Source organism: Carya illinoinensis, chromosome 9 (assembly GCF_018687715.1).
Source record: "Carya illinoinensis cultivar Pawnee chromosome 9, C.illinoinensisPawnee_v1, whole genome shotgun sequence".
Lineage (NCBI taxonomy): Eukaryota > Viridiplantae > Streptophyta > Magnoliopsida > Fagales > Juglandaceae > Carya > Carya illinoinensis.
The window spans coordinates 28,248,455-28,271,202 of NC_056760.1; the positions used below are offsets into that span (position 1 = coordinate 28,248,455).

The 22,748-nt window shown below is 34.3% G+C and overlaps 1 protein-coding gene across 2 annotated transcripts; it reads right to left on the reverse strand.

Moving 5' to 3' along the window:
• Positions 1–13,891: 13,891 nt before the first annotated feature.
• Positions 13,892–17,221, reverse strand: LOC122275155. Of its 2 annotated transcripts, none has more exons than XM_043084124.1 (3): positions 16,792–17,218; positions 15,459–15,720; positions 13,892–14,145 (listed from the first exon to the last, which is right to left on the reverse strand). In XM_043084124.1, the coding sequence occupies exons 1-3, from the start codon at positions 16,966–16,968 to the stop codon at positions 14,078–14,080; spliced, it is 507 nt and encodes a 168-aa protein (XP_042940058.1). In that variant the 5' UTR covers positions 16,969–17,218; the 3' UTR covers positions 13,892–14,077. The 2 variants fall into 2 exon arrangements, with proteins under 2 accessions (XP_042940058.1, XP_042940059.1); XM_043084125.1 differs by lacking the exon at positions 13,892–14,145 and adding an exon at positions 14,463–14,616 and having other exon boundaries at positions 16,792–17,221.
• Positions 17,222–22,748: the final 5,527 nt, after the last annotated feature.

The window sequence follows — 22,748 nt, forward strand, 5'->3', positions numbered from 1 at the left end:
TTAGTCAAGAAGTCAAGAGGCAAAGACCAAAACTACCTAAGATACCCTATTCAGATAAATTGTGTCCCTTGTAAGCAAAAATGAATTTATCTACCTCCCACATGTTGCCAACAACCCATCTTCTCCAAACCTAATCTAAACATATCACCCTAGGTGTATTAGAGAAGCCGACCCATGTAAAAACCCCTAGCCACAAGTCAAATGACTTGAACACCATTCATAACTTAAAAACAAGCAGTCGGGTATCCCTAAAGAAAAACCAACAATTTGAGTCAAGTTTGAAGGAAGTAACATGAAGATTCTCAACTTAAGTAAAGGTCTTTGAGAGAGTAACCAAATCTACGAAAAGAAAGCAAAGGAAGTCTCCCTAGGATCCAATCAAATAGGGAACTATTAGCGAAGCCCTAGCCGAATCTCATTAATGAGCTTTCTTCCAAACCTTAAAACTATTTCCTCACTCACTTAGTAGCCTTCAAGAAAAGATGAAATCCATAAATCTTCACCTCTAAATGACACTTAATCATGGGTTGAAAGCATGGAAGAAGAGGAAGGAATCAAAGAAAATCAAAGGGAGAGCCAAATGGAGCTCATCAGCTTCAACACCTCACCCCTTCATCGTCAAGCTCTTTCATCACTTAGAAAGTGTCCCATCTCGTCTTCCACACTTTACCTCTCACTTAATCTTATAAAAAAAAGAAGATCAAACAAACTACAAGGGAATCTAGGAGAAACCACAATCGGCCATGGGTTGAAAGAGGCAAAACCAAGCATCACTTAAACCAAAACATGAACTATTCATGAATTTTTGCTTGCCACCCACATCCACTAGAACATGACCCTAAGATCTCCCACATCATCCATGGAACACTCTTGAAGAAGGTCCTTTCCAACCAAGCCATACCACCTTGGTTAAGAGCAATCGGCTAACCCATTGTAAGCAACCCTAGCCTTCAAGAATGCCTACAAATAAAACTCCAAAACCTCACATTCTCTCCACTACATCCACAAGAATCCTTAAGTAATTAGTAAGTGAGGGTTCTAAGGTGAGCAGAGAGGAGCCTAGCCATGCCATTGTAAGGGAACCCATTGGTGAGGGATCATCACCTTATTGTGAGTTTTGGTTCCAAGCATGCACACACTCATGTATAGCCTATGTCCAAAGAATCACACACACACACACACACACACACACACACACACACACACACACACACACATGTTTTGGGTATATGAAGGTTAACGTAAGCTCACATACTATCTTGTTAGATTATCATTACCATCTTGAGGTCACTATGTTTCACAATCCAACCACTTGCACCTGTGAATATGAACATTACCAACATGAACACCAACATACATGACACGGTTTATAGGGTTACGTAAGGAATTTTATCAAGTTCTAATACATGAAAACATTTATTAATTTTAGCCACTTCAAAAACACAAAACATTGTAAGTTGATCTCTATCCTACTCTTAGATAATGTCTATATGATGATGTATAAACAAAACATTCATGTTTAAATGTTGATTTTGAGCATGCATTACCTTGCATATATCTTAGGAATATTCAGATTCTATGAGGCATGTGATGTTTTATTAAAATTTTACATATCCAAGCATTCTTACAAATTGACATGTTCAAAAATTATGATAATTCATGCAAAGTATCATTTCTCAAGCAAAAACACATGCCATTCAATATGTTTGTCATGTGCATAGCATGAATTTTTTTTTTTTTTTTTTATCACGATTCCAAATGTTAGGATGGCAAAGTATCCTAGTAAAACTTCTCTGTCTACTCTGAAGTGAATAAAAATGGTCTGGTAATCCATGGTTGACAAATAACAGTCAACAGGAAATGGATGGATCCTCTTTAAAGGATTCAAGGGTGATTGTCATATGTAAATGGTACCTGGAGCTGGTGGGTACACCTATGAATGAAAGTATGAAAATTTAATTGTGCACATCTGATGAAATAAATCCAATAGGTACTCACAGTGCAAATGGAGGGAGCTATGATGTTACCATATGTTAAGCAAGATGAAAAGAAAAGTAAAAGAAATGAAAAGAAAAGAAATGCAAAACTCTAATTCTTTGTAGAAGTGTTCTCTATAAGAAAATGTGTTATATTGATCTGAAAGTTATTTAGAAGCTATTTCTACAAAGAAGTCTAAATAAAAGAAAGAAAAGTATGTGTTCTGCATTTCCTATTTATTATTTATCATGTTTGTGTTATCTCATTGCATGTTGGTTTCTAACTTACTAGGATTTCTATGAAATCTCACCCCTTTATTTTCTAAACTGCCACGACAGAAGTTGTAGCTGGACCACAGGGTGGAGTGACACCCCCAACCTCTACTTGTGTTTTGGCAAAGATTTGAAGCATCAATATATGAAACACATGGTCACACATCCCTATTCATGACATGCAATGTAATCTACTGACAATTTAGTAATATGTAATAATCGCACTGGAAAGTCAAACTCATAAAAAGTTTGCACCAAAATATCTAAAATATAACCTCATAATCATTTGATAACCATAGTTCGGTCTCTTAGGACTGTATACATATTAAACTTAAACATTAATAAAAGGAGAACACTTATTTCTCCTTATTCATGTCTTGATTATGAGGGCTTCATAAAACTCTCATTCAAAGCATCTGTCTGATGTGTTGAATAATATACAGGACCATCTCTATAAGCATGAGCATCATCTCTAACTACCGATCAAGGTCTAGTTCATTTTCTGTGGTTTAGATCAATTGATTCATGTCCATATCCATCCTATGGTCCTACTACAACTTTTGTTGTGGCAGTTTAGAAAATAAAGGGGTGAGATTTCATAGAAATCCTAGTAAGTTAGCAACCAACATATAATGACATAATACAAACATGAAATGCTTGAATGCAAAACACATATTTTTCTTTCTTTTATTCAAACTTCTTTGTAGAAACAGGTTCTGAATAACTTTCAGATCAATATAACATAATTTCTTACATAAAACACTTCTTCAAAGAAACAGAGTTTTGCATTTGTTTTATTTTCTTTTCAAAACATGTTGCTTAACACATGATAACATCACAACACCCCATTTTGCATTATGAGTACCTGTTGGATTTATTTCATCATATCAGAAAATTTCCTTCAAACTTGAATCAAATCATTGGTTTTTCCTTAGGGGTACCCGATAGCTTGCTTTTAGGTTATGAGTGGTGGTCAAGTCAGTTGACATGTGGCTAGGGGTTTTGACATGAGTCAGCCTCTCCCATACACTTAGGGTGATGTGTTTAGATCATGTTTTGAGAAGATTGGGTGTTGACAACATGTGGGATGTAGGCAAATTACTTTTGCTTTCAAAGGACACAATTTGTCTAAAAGGGGTATCTTAGGTAGTTTTGGCCTTTACCTCTTGACTGTTTGACTAAGCGGGGTCAAATTTGAGTTGGGGCTTAGGAAATTTCATATTCTTTGCTTGGGGCCAATGTCTATAGCGTGGGGAAAAGTTTTCATTAACCATTTCGCTTTGTATGTTGATCCAAGTAAGGCTTGTAGTGGCATGTCACATGAGCGCCTCATGTGTTATATGATATTTGTCTTTTTACTAGCCACAAGTTCCTATGTGATCAAGTGTTATACTGTGTTGGCGGCACATCCTCTTAGTCTAATTTGGACAAAATAATATGTAGGTGAAGCTTGGTCATATATGGACATGTGCTACCCGAAATGAACATGTGGTAACTAATATGACCTTATGCATGTGAGTCATGCTCCGTGACAACCCAGACCGTGCATAAGGTTTATAGCCCTTAAGAAATCTTGGGCTTTTATTTATTTAAAATTATTTGCCTTGGTGTAATTAGAATTTTAGCCAATAAAAGAGGCCCAACAATGCCTTGGGATTTCAGCCATCCCACTAGATTGTAGTACAAAGAAGCCCTAGATGGTTTAGTGTACATGCCCAACCCACAAAAAAAAAAACCCATGGCGTTTTTGTCATACATTCAAGGCCCAACGAATCTGGACCAAATAGTGGGAAGAAGGTTGAGAGAATTAGGGTTTGGTGTAGTTTTTTTTTTTTTTTTTGATAAATAGGGTTTGGTGTAGTTTGAAAACCTTAGCACGACATCCATGGCAAGAACATCAGATTTTGACACTTGTCATTCATGTAGAGGTGAATGAAAATTCTTCTAGAAGAAGTAATCATGAGGCACCTAGGGAAGACAATGCATACTTGGCCATTGGACCCACACACACCAACCACCCACTTTTCTCTTGCCATTTGTCAAAACCATGAGAGTTCCAAGGAAAATTGCATGGGAAAGAGGAGCATAGGGGAGCTCAAAAGACAAAAATAAAACCCATAAAGAGTTAGGGTTTTGGCCAAGGTGAGACGCACACCCATCCTAGAAGCCCCAACAACTTCTTTGCCAATTGTCACATGCATTCAAGATGGGAGTTTCTAGAAAGAAGCAATGATTAGGAGTGGAAGAGACACATTGGAATAGGCAAAAACCTAGTCCCTAAGTTCGGCCACACACATGCCACTCTCCCACACCCACGCACCACATGTCACTCACCTAGGAAATTGTCACTACACACCACCACAAGAAGCTAGGGAAGAGTAAGAGACCTTGTGAATGAGAGGGGCGGTTAAAACACACAAAGACACACCACCTGCCAAGTGGCAAGCATGAACACGTTCATCCTTCCAAGAATGATTGAGATTTTGTGTATTGACCATTTAGCCATCAAATTCATTGAATCAAGATGCGTGAAGAGGGGGCATTCTTAGAAACTAGGGTTTCAAATGAAGGGTCTCACACACCACTTGTCAATGGGACTCTTGACTTTCCCGAAGCTACACAATTATGAGGAAGATGAAGAGAGTTTCGGTCAATGCGACACATGGCATTCATGCATAAGTATCTTACATTTTCAAGGTGAGACTGTGAGAGAAGGAATGAAAGATGTTTATAAAAGGAGAGGGGCCGACAATTGAAGAGTCTGTTTGGGCAAATTTCAAATTCTCAAACAAGTCACTCTTGTTTCTCTTCTCCTCCTACACACCTAAGCCTTTTCTCATCATTTTCTCACCACCTTCTCCCCACCCAAACACACGTCTTCTTCACCTCTCATCTCCTCCAACCTTCAGACAAGGAAGGAAACTAAGGTTCTCGCTTTCTAAGGAAGAGGGCACATAGTACAACCACACAACACTCTCTCTCTCTCTCTCTCTCTCTCTCTAAGGATCTTTGAGAGAAAACTAGAGTTTTCTCAAAGTTGGGAGGCCGAAACCTTGAGCAATGATCTTCACCCATGTCAAAATTGTTTTGGCCATAACACATCATAAGCACCTTACACCGAGCCAAGCACACACATACCACACTTCCAAGACCTAGCTTAGTTCAAAGAAGAGGGACACGAGCATCACAACACTAAAGGCCTCTAGGCTAAGCGCTTAAAGTACCTTTATGAACAAGAAAAACCTTAGAACCTTCACACAGGAACATTAGGGTTGTGTTCTTTCAAATTCTAACTATTGAATAAACATTTTTACAACTTGGTCATATTGCTTTTGCTTGGATTTTTGTAAGTGGAACTTCAACCTCCTCTTGGAAAATATGTGTATGTGCCGTCTGAACTTGCACTCGCGTGTTATTTTATGATCTAGTTGAATGGATGAAATCTCTTATTACGCCATGCTATGTGTTTGGTTATGTAACAGCCCACAAGAAATTTAACGGTAAATTTCAATAAGTTTTAGAAATCTCGTAAAAACCCTGTAAGTTTTCATGAATCAACTAATCGAGTAGGTTTTAGTCAGTTAGCATAATCAGCATTATTACTCACTATGATGCCAGGAGTAAGATTTTATTTATTTGGGGTATTAAAAGTGTCAGAATGCATTATGGTATGCGCTATTAGATTCAGTTGATTATTTAAGATTTTCTGGCACAGTAATCCCATTTTTAGTTTTTGGATAATACGCTTGTTCGAAAATGTGTTTTAGGCACTTCAGGGTTGAATTTCGATAAACGAAATGCATAGTTAGGTTCGTATAAATATTTAGGATTTTTCATTGTAAATTCTATTTTTTACCTTCCCGGAGTGAATAGTAACCTCAATAGTAACATCTAGCGCAGTGTTTTTAAAATCATAGTGTGAAATGCCTAAATTAGGTTAGAGAAGTTTTATTTGGACACTTGGAAAGATCTTAATCACACTTGGTGAATAGTATTAAACACTTAGCACAAAAAGGAATCATTGAATAGATTTATGAAGGAAATCAGGGTGTGAGGTCATGTCACCTAGGCAAAATCCTATTTTTTTCCATCTGATCAACCAAATTGTGCTAGAAAAAAGAGGGTTTCAACCTTAGTGAAACCCTAAATGGTTGGAATCCAATTGAAACCCCAAAATTTTGGTTGAAACTAAAACCCTAAAGTTGGCTTGCAAACCTTTTTTGATCTGATTTCTACCATTGTGTTTAATCATTTGATTAAATCACTTCCACATGCTATTAGTTTCTCAAATTCTTGTTATGATATCATTATCCATCTTTTTAACCTTGTGAATTTGATTGAGTCAAGAAAAATTAGATTTGGGCTTAATAGCATCTCAAATCCTAACCAAACCCCCTTTAAACCCCAAATTGAAGCCCACTTAGTTGAGGACCACCAAGACCCAAAAATTTGGCCACCTTAGCAAAGATTCTTGAAGAAATTTCCTCCCCCACATGGTAGGTCATCCACTGCCTTTGGCTGCACTCAATAGTGCATTGATGTAAAGGAGAACTCCACCTCATCACCCTCCATACCTTACAGCTGCAGGAGGCAGTCCTTGCCCCTCACTATTCTCCATTTATGTGACATAGCCACCTCCAATCAAAGGTCATTCAAGCCTTATCTCTCCAGAAGTTTAAAGTCATGCAAGACACATTTCCCTCTCTTTCATTACATCTTTACCCCATTCTTAGAGGAAAACCCAGAAGAGCTCCATTTGGCAGATTTTTGGGTCTTTTTGCGTAGAGTTTTTCAACCCTTTTTAAGTATTTTCGCATGATGACTCTTTCATAAAAATTGTTCTTCTTTGAGTTTAGTTTCCGTGTATATCTTATTTGTCTCAATCCATGGTCATTTGATTAGTCAAAGGTATTTTTAACCATGGAAATGTCATTCTGAGCGTGAAACTAGAGAGTATGTTATGTTTTGAAATTTTTGACCAAGCTAATGGACATATCTTAGTCCAACAATTTTATGAAGTGTTGTTAGCATATTTTTATGAATTTTCATTGTGGTTTTGTTGCATAAAAAAAAACTTTTAATGATAGATTTCCTTAGATTTAAAAACTTGAAAACTAGAAGTGGAAAAACAGTTTTTGTTTTAAGAAAGTTTGAATATTTTGTGGTTTAAACTTACTCTAAAAGCTTTGATATTCTTATGTGATGATCTTAAGCCTCTTATATAATGATAGGATGTTAGTTTTAAGATATTTAATAATAGTTTCAAATATATGAATTTTCTATACAAAAGGATTTCGATTAGGCCTATAATTTAATGTTTTTTTATTAGATCCATGTTTTATTGATTTTTAGTCATGTGATTTTAAGTTTGATGGTTGGATCTTCTTTATGACACATTTTTAAACCATTTCATATTTTAGTTTGAAGATCTTATCCTTTTAAGCCATGGATCAAGAGATTGATCAAAGTTAGTTGAGAAAAAAGTTTCTGTTTTTGGACTATGTGTAAAACCAACAATTCTAAGTGTTATTTTGTGATTTTTGATGACTTTTGTTTGATGATTTAAAGAATGGTTGATTTTAGGATGAAGTTATGAATATGTTAGAAGTAAGATTTTATTTTTTGAAATTTTTGGAGATGTTTTGATTTAGGGTCAAAGCTCATGATTCAAGGGTTTGATATTTGTTAAAAAGTTTGGGTCCTTTTATAAAAAAAAAATTGGTGTTGATGATTAGTTTTTTCTTAATTGATGTTTTAAGTATAGTTTTAAACTTAGGATATGAAGATCTTTGTTGTAAAATTTTGATTTAATCATGAGTTTTAAAGTTGAAAGAAATTGTAACAAAAATCAAGGGAAATAGCCTATGGATGTTTTGGCCATAGTGAGTTTCACATAATTGTGAATTATTTTAAATTTTTCTGAATTGGTATTTGAGTTTAGGATAAAATTTACATGAGGAAATTTAAATTTTTGGAGTTAAGATATGAAATCCTTAAATTATGGGTAAAATGGTCATTTTCCACATGTGAAGGGTAAAATGGTCATTTTACTATAAATTGTCTCTTTTACATATTTATAATTGTTAGTGATTAAATTTCTAACTTTTGGAATACCCTCTTATAGTTCCTCGTATTTCGCACTTTATTCTCGTAAAATACAACAATCGATATAACTTAGCTCTTAACCTACAATCAATTTACTGTGTATGTGTGATGGGTAAGAGAACTGCAATTTATGTTCATATGTTGTTACATACGTAATGTCATGCCATGTCATCACATACTTATCTGTTACACGAATTATTCTATCACGAAATACTTATCTGTTACATAATATATTTTGTCAAATGTTGCTATCTGTTGCAAGCATGTCACATTACATATGTCATTTGTTACATGTATGTCATGTCATATAATATTTACTGTCACATGTTATGTCATGTTACGAAATATTGTCCATCATGTGTTATACCATATTACAAAATGTTGTTTGTTATATGTTATGACATATTATGAAATATTGTCTATTACATGTATGTCATGTTATGAAATATTATCTGTTACATATATGTCATGTTATAAAATGTTTTGTTATGTTTATGTCTCAAAGTACATCATGTCTGTCATCTTACCTTTATGTCACGTTACGATACATTAGGACTTCTATCCTTTCATATTCATGTCACGTCTCATCTCGAATACAGTTTGTGTATCTCAAAAACAGTCTTGTTTAGTTATTTTTGTCAATGACGACCCTAAGTGCTAGGATGGGTTAATATCCTAGTGAAACTTCTTTGTTCACATTGGAGTGTCTAAATAGATGTGAAATTTCCTAGGTTGATGAAGTATAGTCAACAGATTGTAAAATAGGCCTAACTAGCTGGTCACCGAGGTGCTCCAAGCACTAATGCCGATAGAGTCATATCTTATTTTACATGTATTTATAGCAATTGTGGCACAAACAATTCATGAAGTCACAACAACTATGGAGCATATACTACATGAGACACAACAATTGTAACAAGTAGAATATGTGGGACCACAACAACTATGGAATACGTATTAATGCACTCACAGTTAGTGTAGATACTTGTATTGTGATGCGGTAATCGGTAAGGACACATGACTCAAGGGGGCTCGTGTAGTATCCATATGGTCACTTTATTAATTAAGTAAATTAAAAAGATTCCAAGTTTATGTATTTTATATTCAAGTTATGTCTCATGTTATGTTATGTTTAAGTTTACGTTCATGTCAACCTTTAAGTTCATGTCCATGTTATGTTTCAAGTTCATCTCATGTCAAGCCAAGTTTCAATTTCAGTTCAAGTTATGTCAGCTCATGCCATGTTATGTCAAGTCAAGTTATGCTTATTATTTTATGTCATGTTATGTCAATTTATGTAATGTTTACTATTGACTTTAATTGTACATTCATGCATTTACTGTCATGCATAAATCTTTAACCTGTGTAGGAGTTTTCTATTAACTTACTGAATTTGTAATCAAATCTTACTGTAGTAGTCTCAACTACCATTCCTCCCAAATGGTAGGCGATGTGTCAAAACCAGAGTAGGGAGCAGACATTGGCAGACTGAAGAAGGTTGACTAGATGTTGAGCTTATAGCCTCCATAGTTAGGTTTTTGGATAATATTCTAGCATCGTTAATTGAGTTATACGAGTTACTCGACGAACTTGTCTAATAGTATATTTTAGTAATGTAATTATGGAGACTCATACTATAATATTGGATATTTATTTTGTTAAGTATGCATGGATTATGTTTTAACTATTTGAGATATTACAAGTTTGCCTGCATAGTATTACCAAAAAAAAAAATTATCCGCTGCGAATATTGCATAATACTATATGCATGTTAGGAATATTACATCTTATATGTCATGAATGGAGACAATTAATCTTGTGTTACATTTCTCGACTCTTCAAATATCCTTCTAATCCCAAGCAAAGATCTGGGGGTGTCACAGGTTATATAAATATGTTCGTCATGTTAGTTGTTGGTTGAATGAAATCTCTAACAACACCATGCTTTGTGTTCAAATCTATATGATTATGTTGCCATGTTTTTTTTAATGATGTTATATCCAACATGTTAGAAGTTATAAGCTCATGTTACTTTTGTAAAATCATGCTTACAAGTGTTTATTCGTTTTGGCCAAGAATGGTAAATGATGTTTACGAAACTATTTTACCATTTGACAAGTGTTGAATGCCATTGTTAATATATGTAAACCAAGTATTCACACGTTTTAATATTTTCAAGCTGTAACGTGAGATGCATATTGCTTGTTTTGTGATCACATGAATCTCAACATACATGATTACATGGTTTATGAAAATAAGAAGCATCATAAGTCCATGTCACATGCATTTGGGTTTTTGTACTATTTTCAAAAAAATGAGTCTAAATGTTTTATTAAGACCCCAAATACTACGGAAGGAAAATGTCCTAATAGAACTTCTTTGTCAATTCTGGAGTGTGTAAATTGGGTAACCCCTAAGTCGAGGATTTGATAAGACAAATAGCCCAACGTAAGTGCTTAGCATAATCAAACCCATATAAGCCCTAGTAGAATAGTCTGAGCTCAATAAACCCGAAGTCCATGAAGAGAACCCATAAAATAGACTAAAGACCCTAATGGGCCTAAAGATCAAACAAAGTCTACAACCAAACCCAAACACCAAATACTCACTAAGACCCAAAATCCATTTCTAATCCAACCCATCATCCAAGATCTAATACTAAGAAAATTTCCAATTTAGAACATCAAGTAGGAGGAAATTATGAAATTGCCATTCCTAAGAAGTTTCCTAGAAGGCGCCTAGAAGGAAGATTCCTTTGGACTTCCTTATTCCACAAAACTTCCAAATTTACCCTCACATAGTCAGCCATAGAAGTCAATCCCACCAAGACACTCCACTTAAGTTGTGTAATCCTTAAGCTCTACATTAATTGGAATTAGTTAAGATTAAACTAAGAACAAAACCAAAACATGACTTATTCCCACATGCCATGTATGGTCAAACCTCACCTTCACTTTGTATTAGTCATAATAACATGAGTGAATGTGTCTTTTATAGAACAACACCTGAACTACCTAGTAACTAAAAACCAACACAAAATCACATGTTGAGAACATGACTCACACACATTATGCCATATTAGATACCACATGTTTATTTCGGGTAACACATGACCAAGTTTCACCTACATATTATTTTGTCCAAATTAGACTAAGAGTATGTGCCACCAACATAGTTTAACACCTGATCTCATAATAACTTGTGGCTCCTAAAAAGAAAAATATCATAGAACACATGACACGCCCATGTGACATGCCACTACAAGCCTTACTCGTATGTAAATGGCATTTAAGGTTGGTGTGGATACCTATGAATGAAAGTATGAAAGTCTAACTGTGCAGATATGATGAAATAAATCCATCAAGTACTCATAGTGCAAAATGGGAAGCTATTATGTTTCCATATGTTAAGCAAGATGTTTTGAAAAGAAAAGCAAAAGCAAAAGAAAAGAAAATGTGTTTTGCGTAAGAAAATGTGTTATATTGATCTGAAAGTTATCTAGAACCTTTTTCTATGAAAAAATCCTCATAAAAAAATAAAAGTATGTGCTCAACATCCATGCATTTCCAGTTTATTATTTATCATATTTGTGTTATCTCAATGTATGTTGGTTGCTAACTTACTAAGATTTCCATAAAATTTCACCCCTTTATTTTCTAAAGGTGTGGATACCTACCTATGAATGAAAGTATGAAAGTTTAACTGTGCAGATATGATGAAATAAATCCATCAAGTACTCATAGTGCAAAATGGGAAGCTATTATGTTTCCATATGTTAAGCAAGATGTTTTGAAAAGAAAAGCAAAAGCAAAAGAAAAGAAAAGAAATGCAAAACTCTATTTTTTTTTTTTTTAAGAAGTGTTTTGCGTAAGAAAATGTGTTATATTGATCTGAAAGTTATCTAGAACCTTTTTCTATGAAAAAGTCCTCATAAAAAAATAAAATTATGTGCTCAACATCCATGCATTTCCTGTTTATTATTTATCATATTTGTGTTATCTCAATGTATGTTGGTTGCTAACTTACTAAGATTTCCATAAAATTTCACCCCTTTATTTTCTAAACTACCAAGACAGAAGTTGTAGTAGGACCACAGGATAGATATGGATGTGAGTCAATTGATTTGGACCATAGAGAATGAACTAGACCTAGATTGATGGTTAGAGGTGATGCTCATATTTATAGAGATGGTCCTGCATATTATTCAACGCATCAGACAAATTCTCTGAACAAGAGTTTTATATAACCCCTCCTAACTAAGACATGAATAAGGAGAAATATGTGGTCTCCATTTGTTAATGTTTAAGTTTAATATGTAAATAGTCCTCTTAGGCTGAACTATGGTTATCAAATGATTATGAGGTTATGTTTTAGATATTCTAGTGCAAAAGTTTTGTGACTCTGTTGCCAATATTACATACAACTAAATCATCAGTAGATTACATTGCACATCATGATTAGGGATGTGTGGCCGTGTATTGCATATTCTAACACTTCAAATCTCTGCTAAAACACAAGTAGAGATTGGGGGTGTCACACATGGTTTTTAGGAATTGTTAAGAGGAACAAATCAAGGTTTTGGAGCCCAATGTGCTTGTGGGTTTCTTTATTTATTTATTTATTTATTATTATTTTTTTTTTATCAATGCCAATTAATGGCAAATAATTTGAAAAGATGGAGATGCAAGGATAATCTTTTTTCTTTTGTTTCTAAACACAAGAACTTCTAAAAAATATAATCTCCATAAATGATGAATCATAAAGCAGATTGCAAGTTGTAAAGATCAAAATCCAATCTAAGTGAAGTTACATTTTACAAAAATAAGGTGCCTTTGCAAACCTACTTATTACACATTTAATGAGAAATGATATTTGCAGTCGTGAAGTGCGCTAGCGTCGCGTAATTTGTTTAAAAAAAAGTGAATAAATACATAACTCACATGAAAAGAAATTCTGTTTTTAAGAGTGGTGGAGGGCACAAATGCAATGCAATTCTTTTAAAAAAAAGTGGGCCTGCAATTCTTTTGAAAAAAAGTAGACCCTGCAATTCTTTTGAAAAAGAGTTGGGGTCTACTCTTTTTCAAAAGAGTAGACCCCAACTCTTTTTCAAAAGAATTGCACTGCACTTGTGCCCTCCACAACTGTATCTAGCATTACTCAGATTTAATAAGTATATTAAGAACAAGGGCAATGGCTATTTCAATTAAAAAAAGCCATCTTTGAAAAATAATATGAAATGCATTTTTTTGTTTTTTCATTGGCCCGTGTCCAAGAACAAAGTCTCACAAAGTCTCAACTAATCCTGCAAATGTACTTCGGTTAATTCAAAAAAATGTTCATTCAGTCCAATAGTCCCTAAAAATTGTTTGCATCCAAGAAGATTCAAGCCTTATACCTGGAGAAAGCACACCACCAAAACCAAGGTCCTTATCACTGGAGCCAAAACCTAGAAATTAAAATGCATTTTATTTCCCATGCAGCTATGCTGTATCATATTCATCGTTACAGAACATCTCATGATATTCATCACAGATCACTGACCATTTGAATTTTATCTCATATCAGCAATTAATGATTCAAGTACAATTTTTTTTATAAGTAATGATTCAAGTACAATTGAAATGCTGTATAACTAAAAGTACGTGTATTAGTATTGCAATATTAAAGCCAAATACAGTAGCAGGCGACAGCAAAATTGAGGGAATAGAATCAAACCACACAAGTCATTTGGGTCCGAGATGACCTAGGCCACCACATTCTGAGCACATTATGTTACCGGTTCCTCCACAACCTACATGGCAAAAATTATAATGTCAGACTAATATCTGATTCAAATATAATCATCACTACCAAAGCAGATACTGATTAATTCTTCTTGAAACAATCAAAGTAACAAAATATGGTCTAATTCAATGTATTCCTCCATGGACAACACTTTTGTTTCAGAAAGGGAATTTTCATTCCATTCCATTGCATAATCAGCCAACAAAAACTGCTTCTGCAATTCATTTTCATGCACTCCCCATTTATTGGTTGCTGACTTTCCTTGTCAAGCACATTTCTCTTCAGTTTCTTCCAGCAATAAAGTGCAGTGCCCTAATATTTAGCTTCACAACCAATACCTTTTTGCCTCCACTTATGGGCTTCAACTCAAAAAACGTCTCCAAACTAGCTTCCCGCTCTAGATGATCCTCTGCCTACATTCCCACTTTGGGCTTAGATGCTCCTCGTCTTCTCCCATAGTTGTGCCATCACAGTCACACTGTTTGTAGTTCAGGGTTTGTGAGAGAAATTCTTAATATGTGAAAAAAGTTGTTCTATGAGACTCTGTGTCTTTCACTTACTAAACAAAAAAAAGATGCTGGTTGAAGATGGTGCTCTGTGGCAGTTTTTAGGCAATGAACTATAGGGTTCTAGATCAGGAGTGCAGATGATTGGGCTGATGGGAAAGTCAAGAGACCCAATAATGACGACTCAATAAACCAAATAATATTATCACAATTCAAGTGGGAACACCAGTTCTATAATAAGTTTATGAACTCACCATGTAGCACTATCATCAAGTTATCAATTATCTATTATGATTTTGACCTTTGGAGATAAATATGAATAATATACTAGATGAAGCAGATTTCCTTATACCCATAACCCATTTCTGCCTTTTCACACAAGAGTTCTCACTTTCAGCTTCCCTTCTTTTTTTTTTCTCCTTTCTTGCCTCTTTTCCTTTTTGCATCAATATATTTATATTATATTCTAGAAATATGCAATAAATTTTCCATGCAATTTAAACATCTCCTTTATATGGCCCCAACTTTGGTACTCTTTTAAATAATAACTGGATAGGTTGTTCCTCAACAAGAAGCAAATGCATTCGATTCTTCAACTTTTCTAACTTCTTGCCAAAGCTAATGAGTTCTTAGCTTTCATTAGAAGTTGGTCCTGGGCAAGGATGTCAGATCTAATAATAATTCAAGTTTCGTAAATTAACACAGAATATGGAAACAACCAGTTCAACATAATTAAACTAGAATAAAGCAAAGTTCATCACATTTGTACATGAGCACATTTATCTAGGTCATTAGGAGAGGGGTGGTAATATACCTAGGCAGCGAACTTTGACAATAATGCCCTGGCTCTCCAGAATTGAATCAACATATAAGCCCGAACCAGTGCAAGTCATGCAAAGGACTGCACCTTTAGCTTGACAATCTGGGCATCGAGGATTACTTCCAATCATTTTTTCAGCTAAAGAGATCCCAACAGGCTTCTCGATTCTTTCTTCAGGTATAGGCTTATCATAACAAAACAGAGATTCAAGACTGCTTCTCTTCTCATGATTATCTCCTGTTGAACATGATTCAACCTAAAATTGAAAGGAAAAAAATTAATAAATCCAAAGCCAGGGTAAACATGAGTTTGTCAAGAACACAAAATGGAGGACAACTCTGTTAAAATACTACAGAAGACTTCCAGGTACTTTCATACCATACACAAGCATACAAATGTGTATGTGCAATCCTGATAGATCTATGAACACCAGTGCACAACTGCTTTTGAACTGAACACAATTGTTCAGAACAGACAAGTGATCATGAGAAACAAAAAAGAAACAAAAAGTCTGGTAACAACAAATTTCATTTTGAGGAAACATTGTCATTGTTTACAGGAGTATACCAAGCATTAAACATGGACTGATTATCAATACACAGAAAAGTACATTACTTCACCGATCATATCCCAATGATATAGATCTCGTAGAACTAATTAATTTTCTATTCATGGATATCGTCTTGCTCTAATACGATTGACTACGCCCAATGTGCAAAGAAGATAAATCATGCCATGTTTTTTAGTGATCATCTTTTACTCAAGTCAAGTACCAAAGTAGCTGCGTTTGGCACCTACTTTCCACAAAATCACATCCGTTTTAATCAGATTCATTTGAATCTGAATATGCAGTTTTAATCTCCACGCATCTTAAATGATTTGGACGTTACAAACTTCGTTTAATAATACATGAAGTATTTTGACTTATACAGTACCACTTCTTAGGTGCTCTATGTTCAATGATTGGGAAAAGATGCTTTCATGAGAGAGCCTGACCGCTTTCCTAATAAGTCTCTATCCAGAAATTAGAAAAAACCATACAAATTTCGTCAAGAAAAACTTCATCAAGGATAAGAACCAGATCCGAGTAAAGGTTTTTTATATGGCATGCCTTCTTGTCTCTTATACACCATTTAGAGGGAAACTCGTCGGTTTTAGAGACAAAACTTACTCTTTGAACTGCAAACTAACTCATAATACATCAAGATCATTTGAATCTTACAAGATTTTCGTCCGGACAAATACCCAGAAAAAATAAGACGCACACGTAAATCATATTTAAAATGTTTACGACAAAATAAAAATAAGAAGAGGGAGGAGGACGTACCCCTTGGGAAAGAGAGGGATAAACAGAGCCGTTAGAAGAGACGGCATAGAGTTTTCCGAACGTCTCACGTCCATTGAAAGGAAACCCAGATAGAATCTCACGAGTTGGTTTCCTAAATGTCGGTGGAGATTTAGGCAAAACGATAAATGACGCTATTGTTTGAGTAGCGGAATTCATGGCAATCGTCTGAATTTCAAGATAGATAAGAAGAACCAGAGAATTAGAAGAAATGAATATTTGAGAGAGAGATAGAGAGCGAACGAGCTTCGGAGGAATCGCTGATTTGAGTATCGGATGCCTCGTTGTTAACGATGCAGAGGAATGGGATGGGAACAATGGTTGACCTGGGAAGGAAGCTCCAGGAACATTGCTCTTTTCATCAATTTTAATTTTTAGGGTGGCTTTGATTTGACCAAATTCTCGATGAGAATAACTTATAAACAGTTCACCCGATACCCCCCAAATAACAGCTTCCAGTATAGATTTAGGAAAAATTTAGATATAATTACAACTGTAAATAAATATATGCATCAATTTAATATAATTAGTAAAAAATATATTTTATTAAAAACAATATTAATTTAAATTTTAAATATAAATAAATTAATATTAAATACGTAATTTTATTTATATTTAATAAAATTCATAAATTTACTACATAAATATCACATATTAATAACTGTACAATCGCATTGTAGAGAAATAAAAAATTTTCACTTCAGTCCTCCCTCCCTCTCTTTATCCTTCAAGTTCAAGGAAAATCCTCAAGTGTCTCCCTCCCTCTTAGCCTCTTAGGGCTGTACAGATTATCCACCCACCCGGTTCGTCCGAAATTCCCGACCCGACCAGATGCGAATTGCTTGAACCGTATCAAGCTGGGATGGAAACAGAATTCTTCGTTTTACTTGCGCTTTGCTTCGAAACGGTTTCAGTATTACCCGATAGCAGAAGTGATCTAAAATAATAAATGTATATTAAAGTAGTTGAGGGAAAAAGCTGAAAAAGAAGGGATCTGAAATAATAAATGTATATTAAAGTAATTGAGGGAAAAAGCAAAAACATTGAGATTTGTTAATCAAAATTAAATAATCTTATTTTATTTTATTTAATTATTATAAATTTTTTATATAAAATATAATAAACAGTTTAATTTTTTTAAATTTTTATATAAAAATAATATTAAAAATTTATATTATAATAATATTTTATTTATTATTGTTTAAAATATTTTATTTTATTTTATTTAACCTGTATATCTCTCGAAAAAGTTAAAAGTAAAACCATAAAAGACAAATATTGTGTCTGAAAAAGACTGAGCATGCCGACCCCAAAAGATTGAAGAGCAAACCCTCCTGAACGAGCCCCTCCAAAAGGAAAAGGAAAAGGAAAATGCTCAGCACCGCTGGTGGGGCCTTTTTTTTTTAATAATTAAATAAGTATTTTTTTTTTAGTAATGTAATAAATTTTTTTAAAAGATATTTAAAAATATTAAATACAGATAAAAAAAAGTCAAAAATAGAAATACACATTATTACTAGCAAAAATTACCGGCGGTAGTCATAGTGCTGTCCAAAGAAAAATAGTAGCAACTAATTAAGGAGTTATTTAAATAGTGAAATGAAATAAAATAATTTTAGATGATAATTAAAAATTAATTTAAATAATATTAGAGTATTATTTTTTAATATTATTATTATTTTAATATTTAAAAAAGTTAAATTATTTATTATTTTTTGTATAAAAATTTAGAAAAATTATAATGACAGGATGAGATGCAATGAAAGTATTTCTCAATCCCAAATATGTCCAAGTTACTCGTAATGGAAAATACTAAATATACTTAAGAAAAATTTATAAAAATACTTACTTCTCTACATGTCAGTTTTTGATACGTTAAAAATTATGAAATTTGAAATTCAAAATTTAAATTTTAAAAGATAATTAACAAAATAAATCTTATAAATAAAAATATAATTAAAATTATAAATATATCTATCACTAGTCTTTCTACGTTACTTAAGATCCAGATAACAACTAAACAAAAACGATAGAATAATCAATCATTATAAAATTAAAATCATAACAAATCTTGGGGATTTTCACTTAACCCAATTAAAACTAAAGGCCAGAAGCATCAATACAAAGAAAGTTGTTGGAAGATAGGGACCAAATCTGAGCAAGAGAACAAATAATCTAATCAGTGTTCCCAGAAAATGTGAAACCAAATGAAAATTTGAAATATATTGTACGGTGTGAGAGCATTAATTGCCCTTGCTTTTTCTCGATTTGTAGTTAAAATTTAGCAAGAAATGCCATTTTAATTAGTTTATGTAATGTACTTCCTATACCATCTCTTCCCTCTAGGGATTTTCCTCCTAGATTTTTTTCGTTTAAATATTTTAAAATTTAATTTTTGATTTTTTTTTATAAATATTTGTAACTTTATTTTTTCAATCTAAAATTTTGATGCAATTTGGAGTAGTTGTATTCTTATAAGTTTTGTTTTTCTATTTTTATCATTCTCTAAATTAGTTATTAACATTTTGTAGTTTTAATTTGTTTGTTTTAACAATTTCTATATTTTAAATTTTTTTTTTGTTTCGTTTTTTTCTTTATCCTTTTAATATTCTTGAAGTTTTTTAATAATATTTTCAGCTTTTCTAAATAATATTCTCTCTTTTTGAATATTTATCTTAATTTTCTTAAAATCATTTGTCTATTTTGATAAATTTTTAGATTCTTATCTGAATTTTAGAGCTTATTTATTTTGAGAATGGATGTTAATGTGACACATAACATATGCTCTGTTTAGAGTTCAAATTGATTGCCATACGGCAAACTCGTTGTTATTTACTTGAGATGTAAGTTTGATGAATATGTAGGGGTCAAATAAACTATCTATAATTTAGTCTCGAGATAAAATCGAGTTAAGAGATGAGGCTAAGAAGATATATGGAAAGAGACTCAAACTCTAAAAGTGAAAGAGACTCAGACTTCTAAAAGGAAAATGTTTCATAAAATAAGTTGGACTCAATCATTCCAAGAAAATAGACTTCTATAGAATGAGGATATTCTCACAAATCTGACAAGGTCTCTCCAAAGAAGCTTCACATGTCCAAACTCACCACAACTTCTTTGCAGTTTGTTCACTTTCATAAAACTTTTCATCTCATCATATCTAATCATTACAACTTTTTCAAATTTTCATATAAAAAAAATAATAATTCAACTTTTTCAAATTTCAATATAAAAATAATATATTTTAATAATATTTTATTCAACTTTCAATTTTAATCTCAACTTATCTCATCTCAGAAAACAAACGAGATGTAAATTTATTCATTGTATTATGAGATATGTGAGGGCATGAGAGATTGTAAAATTATCTATCATAGTGCATTAAACAACCCATAGATGTAATTCAAGTTCACCTTTTTTCCTCTCTGCGTAGAGGTTCTCTCCCCTGTCCCAGTGCAAGTTTTTTTTTCTTTTTTCTTTTGTCTCTTGTCTTAATGGCAGATGAGATTGAATCCTTATACCAACATTTGTCTCTATTTGAGAAAGAGAGAAGTGAGATTCATGTGGATCCTAATGTTTTGGAACCAAATCTTCTACATGGTGAACGTTGTCTGGTGATGTCATTGTTGTCGGATCGGTATTATAATCGTGAGGCCCTCAAGAGCATGATGAGGCAAGTGTGGCAACCCATTCATAAAGTGAGTTTTAAGGATTTGGGGCCTAAGCTTATTCTGGTGGAGTTTGTGGACGAGCGTGATAAGCAATGTGTTCTTCGTGAGGGACCTTGGTCATTTGATCGAAACTTGGTTCTGTTGCAATGACTGGAAGGTGATCGACAGGTAACTAAAATTAGAATTTCAGAAGCTTCTTTCTGGATTAGATTACATGAGATGCCGTTAAATGCAATGAATGAGGAGGTGGGATGCCTTATTGGTAACAAGATAGGAAATGTGGAGGAGGTTGATAGTGAACAAGGCGAGGCTGCATGGGGAGAATTCATGAGAATTAGAGTCAAGATGGATATATCACAGCCCCTTATGCATGGTGTCAAAGTCAATCTGGGTCAGTATGGCATATGCTGAATCCATTTTGTCTATGAACGCTTGCCAAACTTTTGCTACTGGTGTGGCAAACTTGGCCATCAACTTAAAGACTGTGAGGTTGCTGGCTCTCAAGAGACACGAGTTGCTGATCAATTACCATTTGGGCCTTGGCTACGTGCTGGATCATTGCAACGCAGAGGGAAGGAAAGTACTGAACCTCAGACTTCAGCTCATCGGAAGTCTACACCGGAAGTTTCATCAGGGAGTGAACGACAGGCCACTGGTGTCCAGCTGGGAGGTATGGAATCGACAGAGAAGAGAGAGGAGAACAAGGAGACGTTACAAGAGAATGAGTTATTTGATGTTTCTGTTATGCATGAATTACGGGAGGAGGAGTTAATGGGAGATAATGTAGCCTGTCATAATATGGCTATGATGACTCGGGGTGTTATAACTGATATGCCAACTCAGCAGGATTCCTCAAAGCATGACAGAGTGGAAAGGGTTCAGTATCCATCATATGAACATACTAATATAGTGGCTGAACAAATGATGATTAATACAAGTGGGCTTCAGCCCATAGGAGAGGAGGCTATGGTCGAAACACAACCAAAATCAAAAAGGGGCAGGCCTATTAGAAAGTGGGTCAGAATGTGTCAGGCAGCTCATGCAGATACTGGAGTGTCTCTGGTAACCTAAGTGAAAGGTAAGAGGAAGTCTTCTTCTACTCAACTGACTTCTTCTATTAAAAAACGTGGTAGGAGAGTAATGGTTGAAAGTGAGGATCTCAGTTTAAACCCAACGGTGGTGGCTGTTCAGCAGCCTCGCCGAGAACAATGAAAATTATAAGCTGGAACTCTCGTGGGCTTGGGAACCCACGAGGAGTTAGAGCTCTCTGTGACTTAGTCAGGAGAGAAGATCCTGTGGTTTTATTTTTAATGGAAACAAAGTTGACTAGTAGATAAATGGAAAGAGTTCGTGTGAGAGTTGGGTTTGAATGCTGTTTTGCAGTGGATAGTGATGGAAGGAAGGGTGGTGTGGCATTATTATGGAGGAAGGAAATAAAGTTATCTATAACAAGTTACTCTTTGTTTCACATTGATGCCAAAATTAGTGAGAATGATGGAGGGTTGGAGTGGAAATTCACTGGTTTGTATGGACACCCAGAAACTGAAAAAAGAGAGGAAACATGGAGTTTACTTAGAACACTGAGGGTAGAAGGAAATATACCATGGTTGGTATGTGGTGATTTTAATGAAGTACTCAGTCAACAAGAAAAGTTGGGGGGCAGGCCACAACCAGAGAGGTTAATGCAAGCTTTTAGAAGTGTACTTGATGATTGCAATTTGATTGATTTGGGGTTTGAGCGCCAGAAATATACATGGTGTAACAGAAGATATGAAGATGGGGTGGTTAGTAAAAGACTGGACAGGTTTATTGCTACTCCTTCTTGGAAAGCATGTTTTCCCCATTTTCGAGTTGTGCATGGTGTTGCTGCATCTTCTGACCATGTGCTTATCATTCTTGTACCAAGCTCTACTCAGAATGAATATAGACACAAGCCTTTTAGATTTGAGGCAATGTGGGTGGAGGATGATGAATGTGGTGATGTTATATCAAGATGTTGGCAAGGAATTCATGCAAAGAGGCCTACTGGTTCTATCATTGACAGATTGAGCATATGCAGTAAGGGGCTGGAGGCATGGAACAGACAGAAGTTTGGGCATGTGAAACAGCAGATCAAAAGGGCTCGAGAGTCACTTCAAAGAATTCAGTTAGCTGAACCAAGTAGTATAACAAGAGAAGAAATGAAGAAGGCTCAAGATCAACTTCAGGTTTGGTTAGAAAGAGAAGAGATATTGTGGAGCCAAAGAGCAAAAGCATTATGGCTCAAAG

What these genes read in the sequence shown, in the direction of transcription:
- LOC122275155 (XM_043084124.1), bottom strand. Translation starts at nt 16,968, where the DNA reads ATGAATTCCGCTACTCAAACAATAGCGTCATTTATCGTTTTGCCTAAA. An exon ending in ATCCCTCTCTTTCCCAAGGG is followed by an intron (nt 15,721 to 16,791) that starts GTACGTCCTCCT and finishes TTTCAATTTTAG; the next exon opens with GTTGAATCATGTTCAACAGG. An exon ending in TGTCAAAGTTCGCTGCCTAG is followed by an intron (nt 14,146 to 15,458) that starts GTATATTACCAC and finishes TTTGCCATGTAG; the next exon opens with GTTGTGGAGGAACCGGTAAC.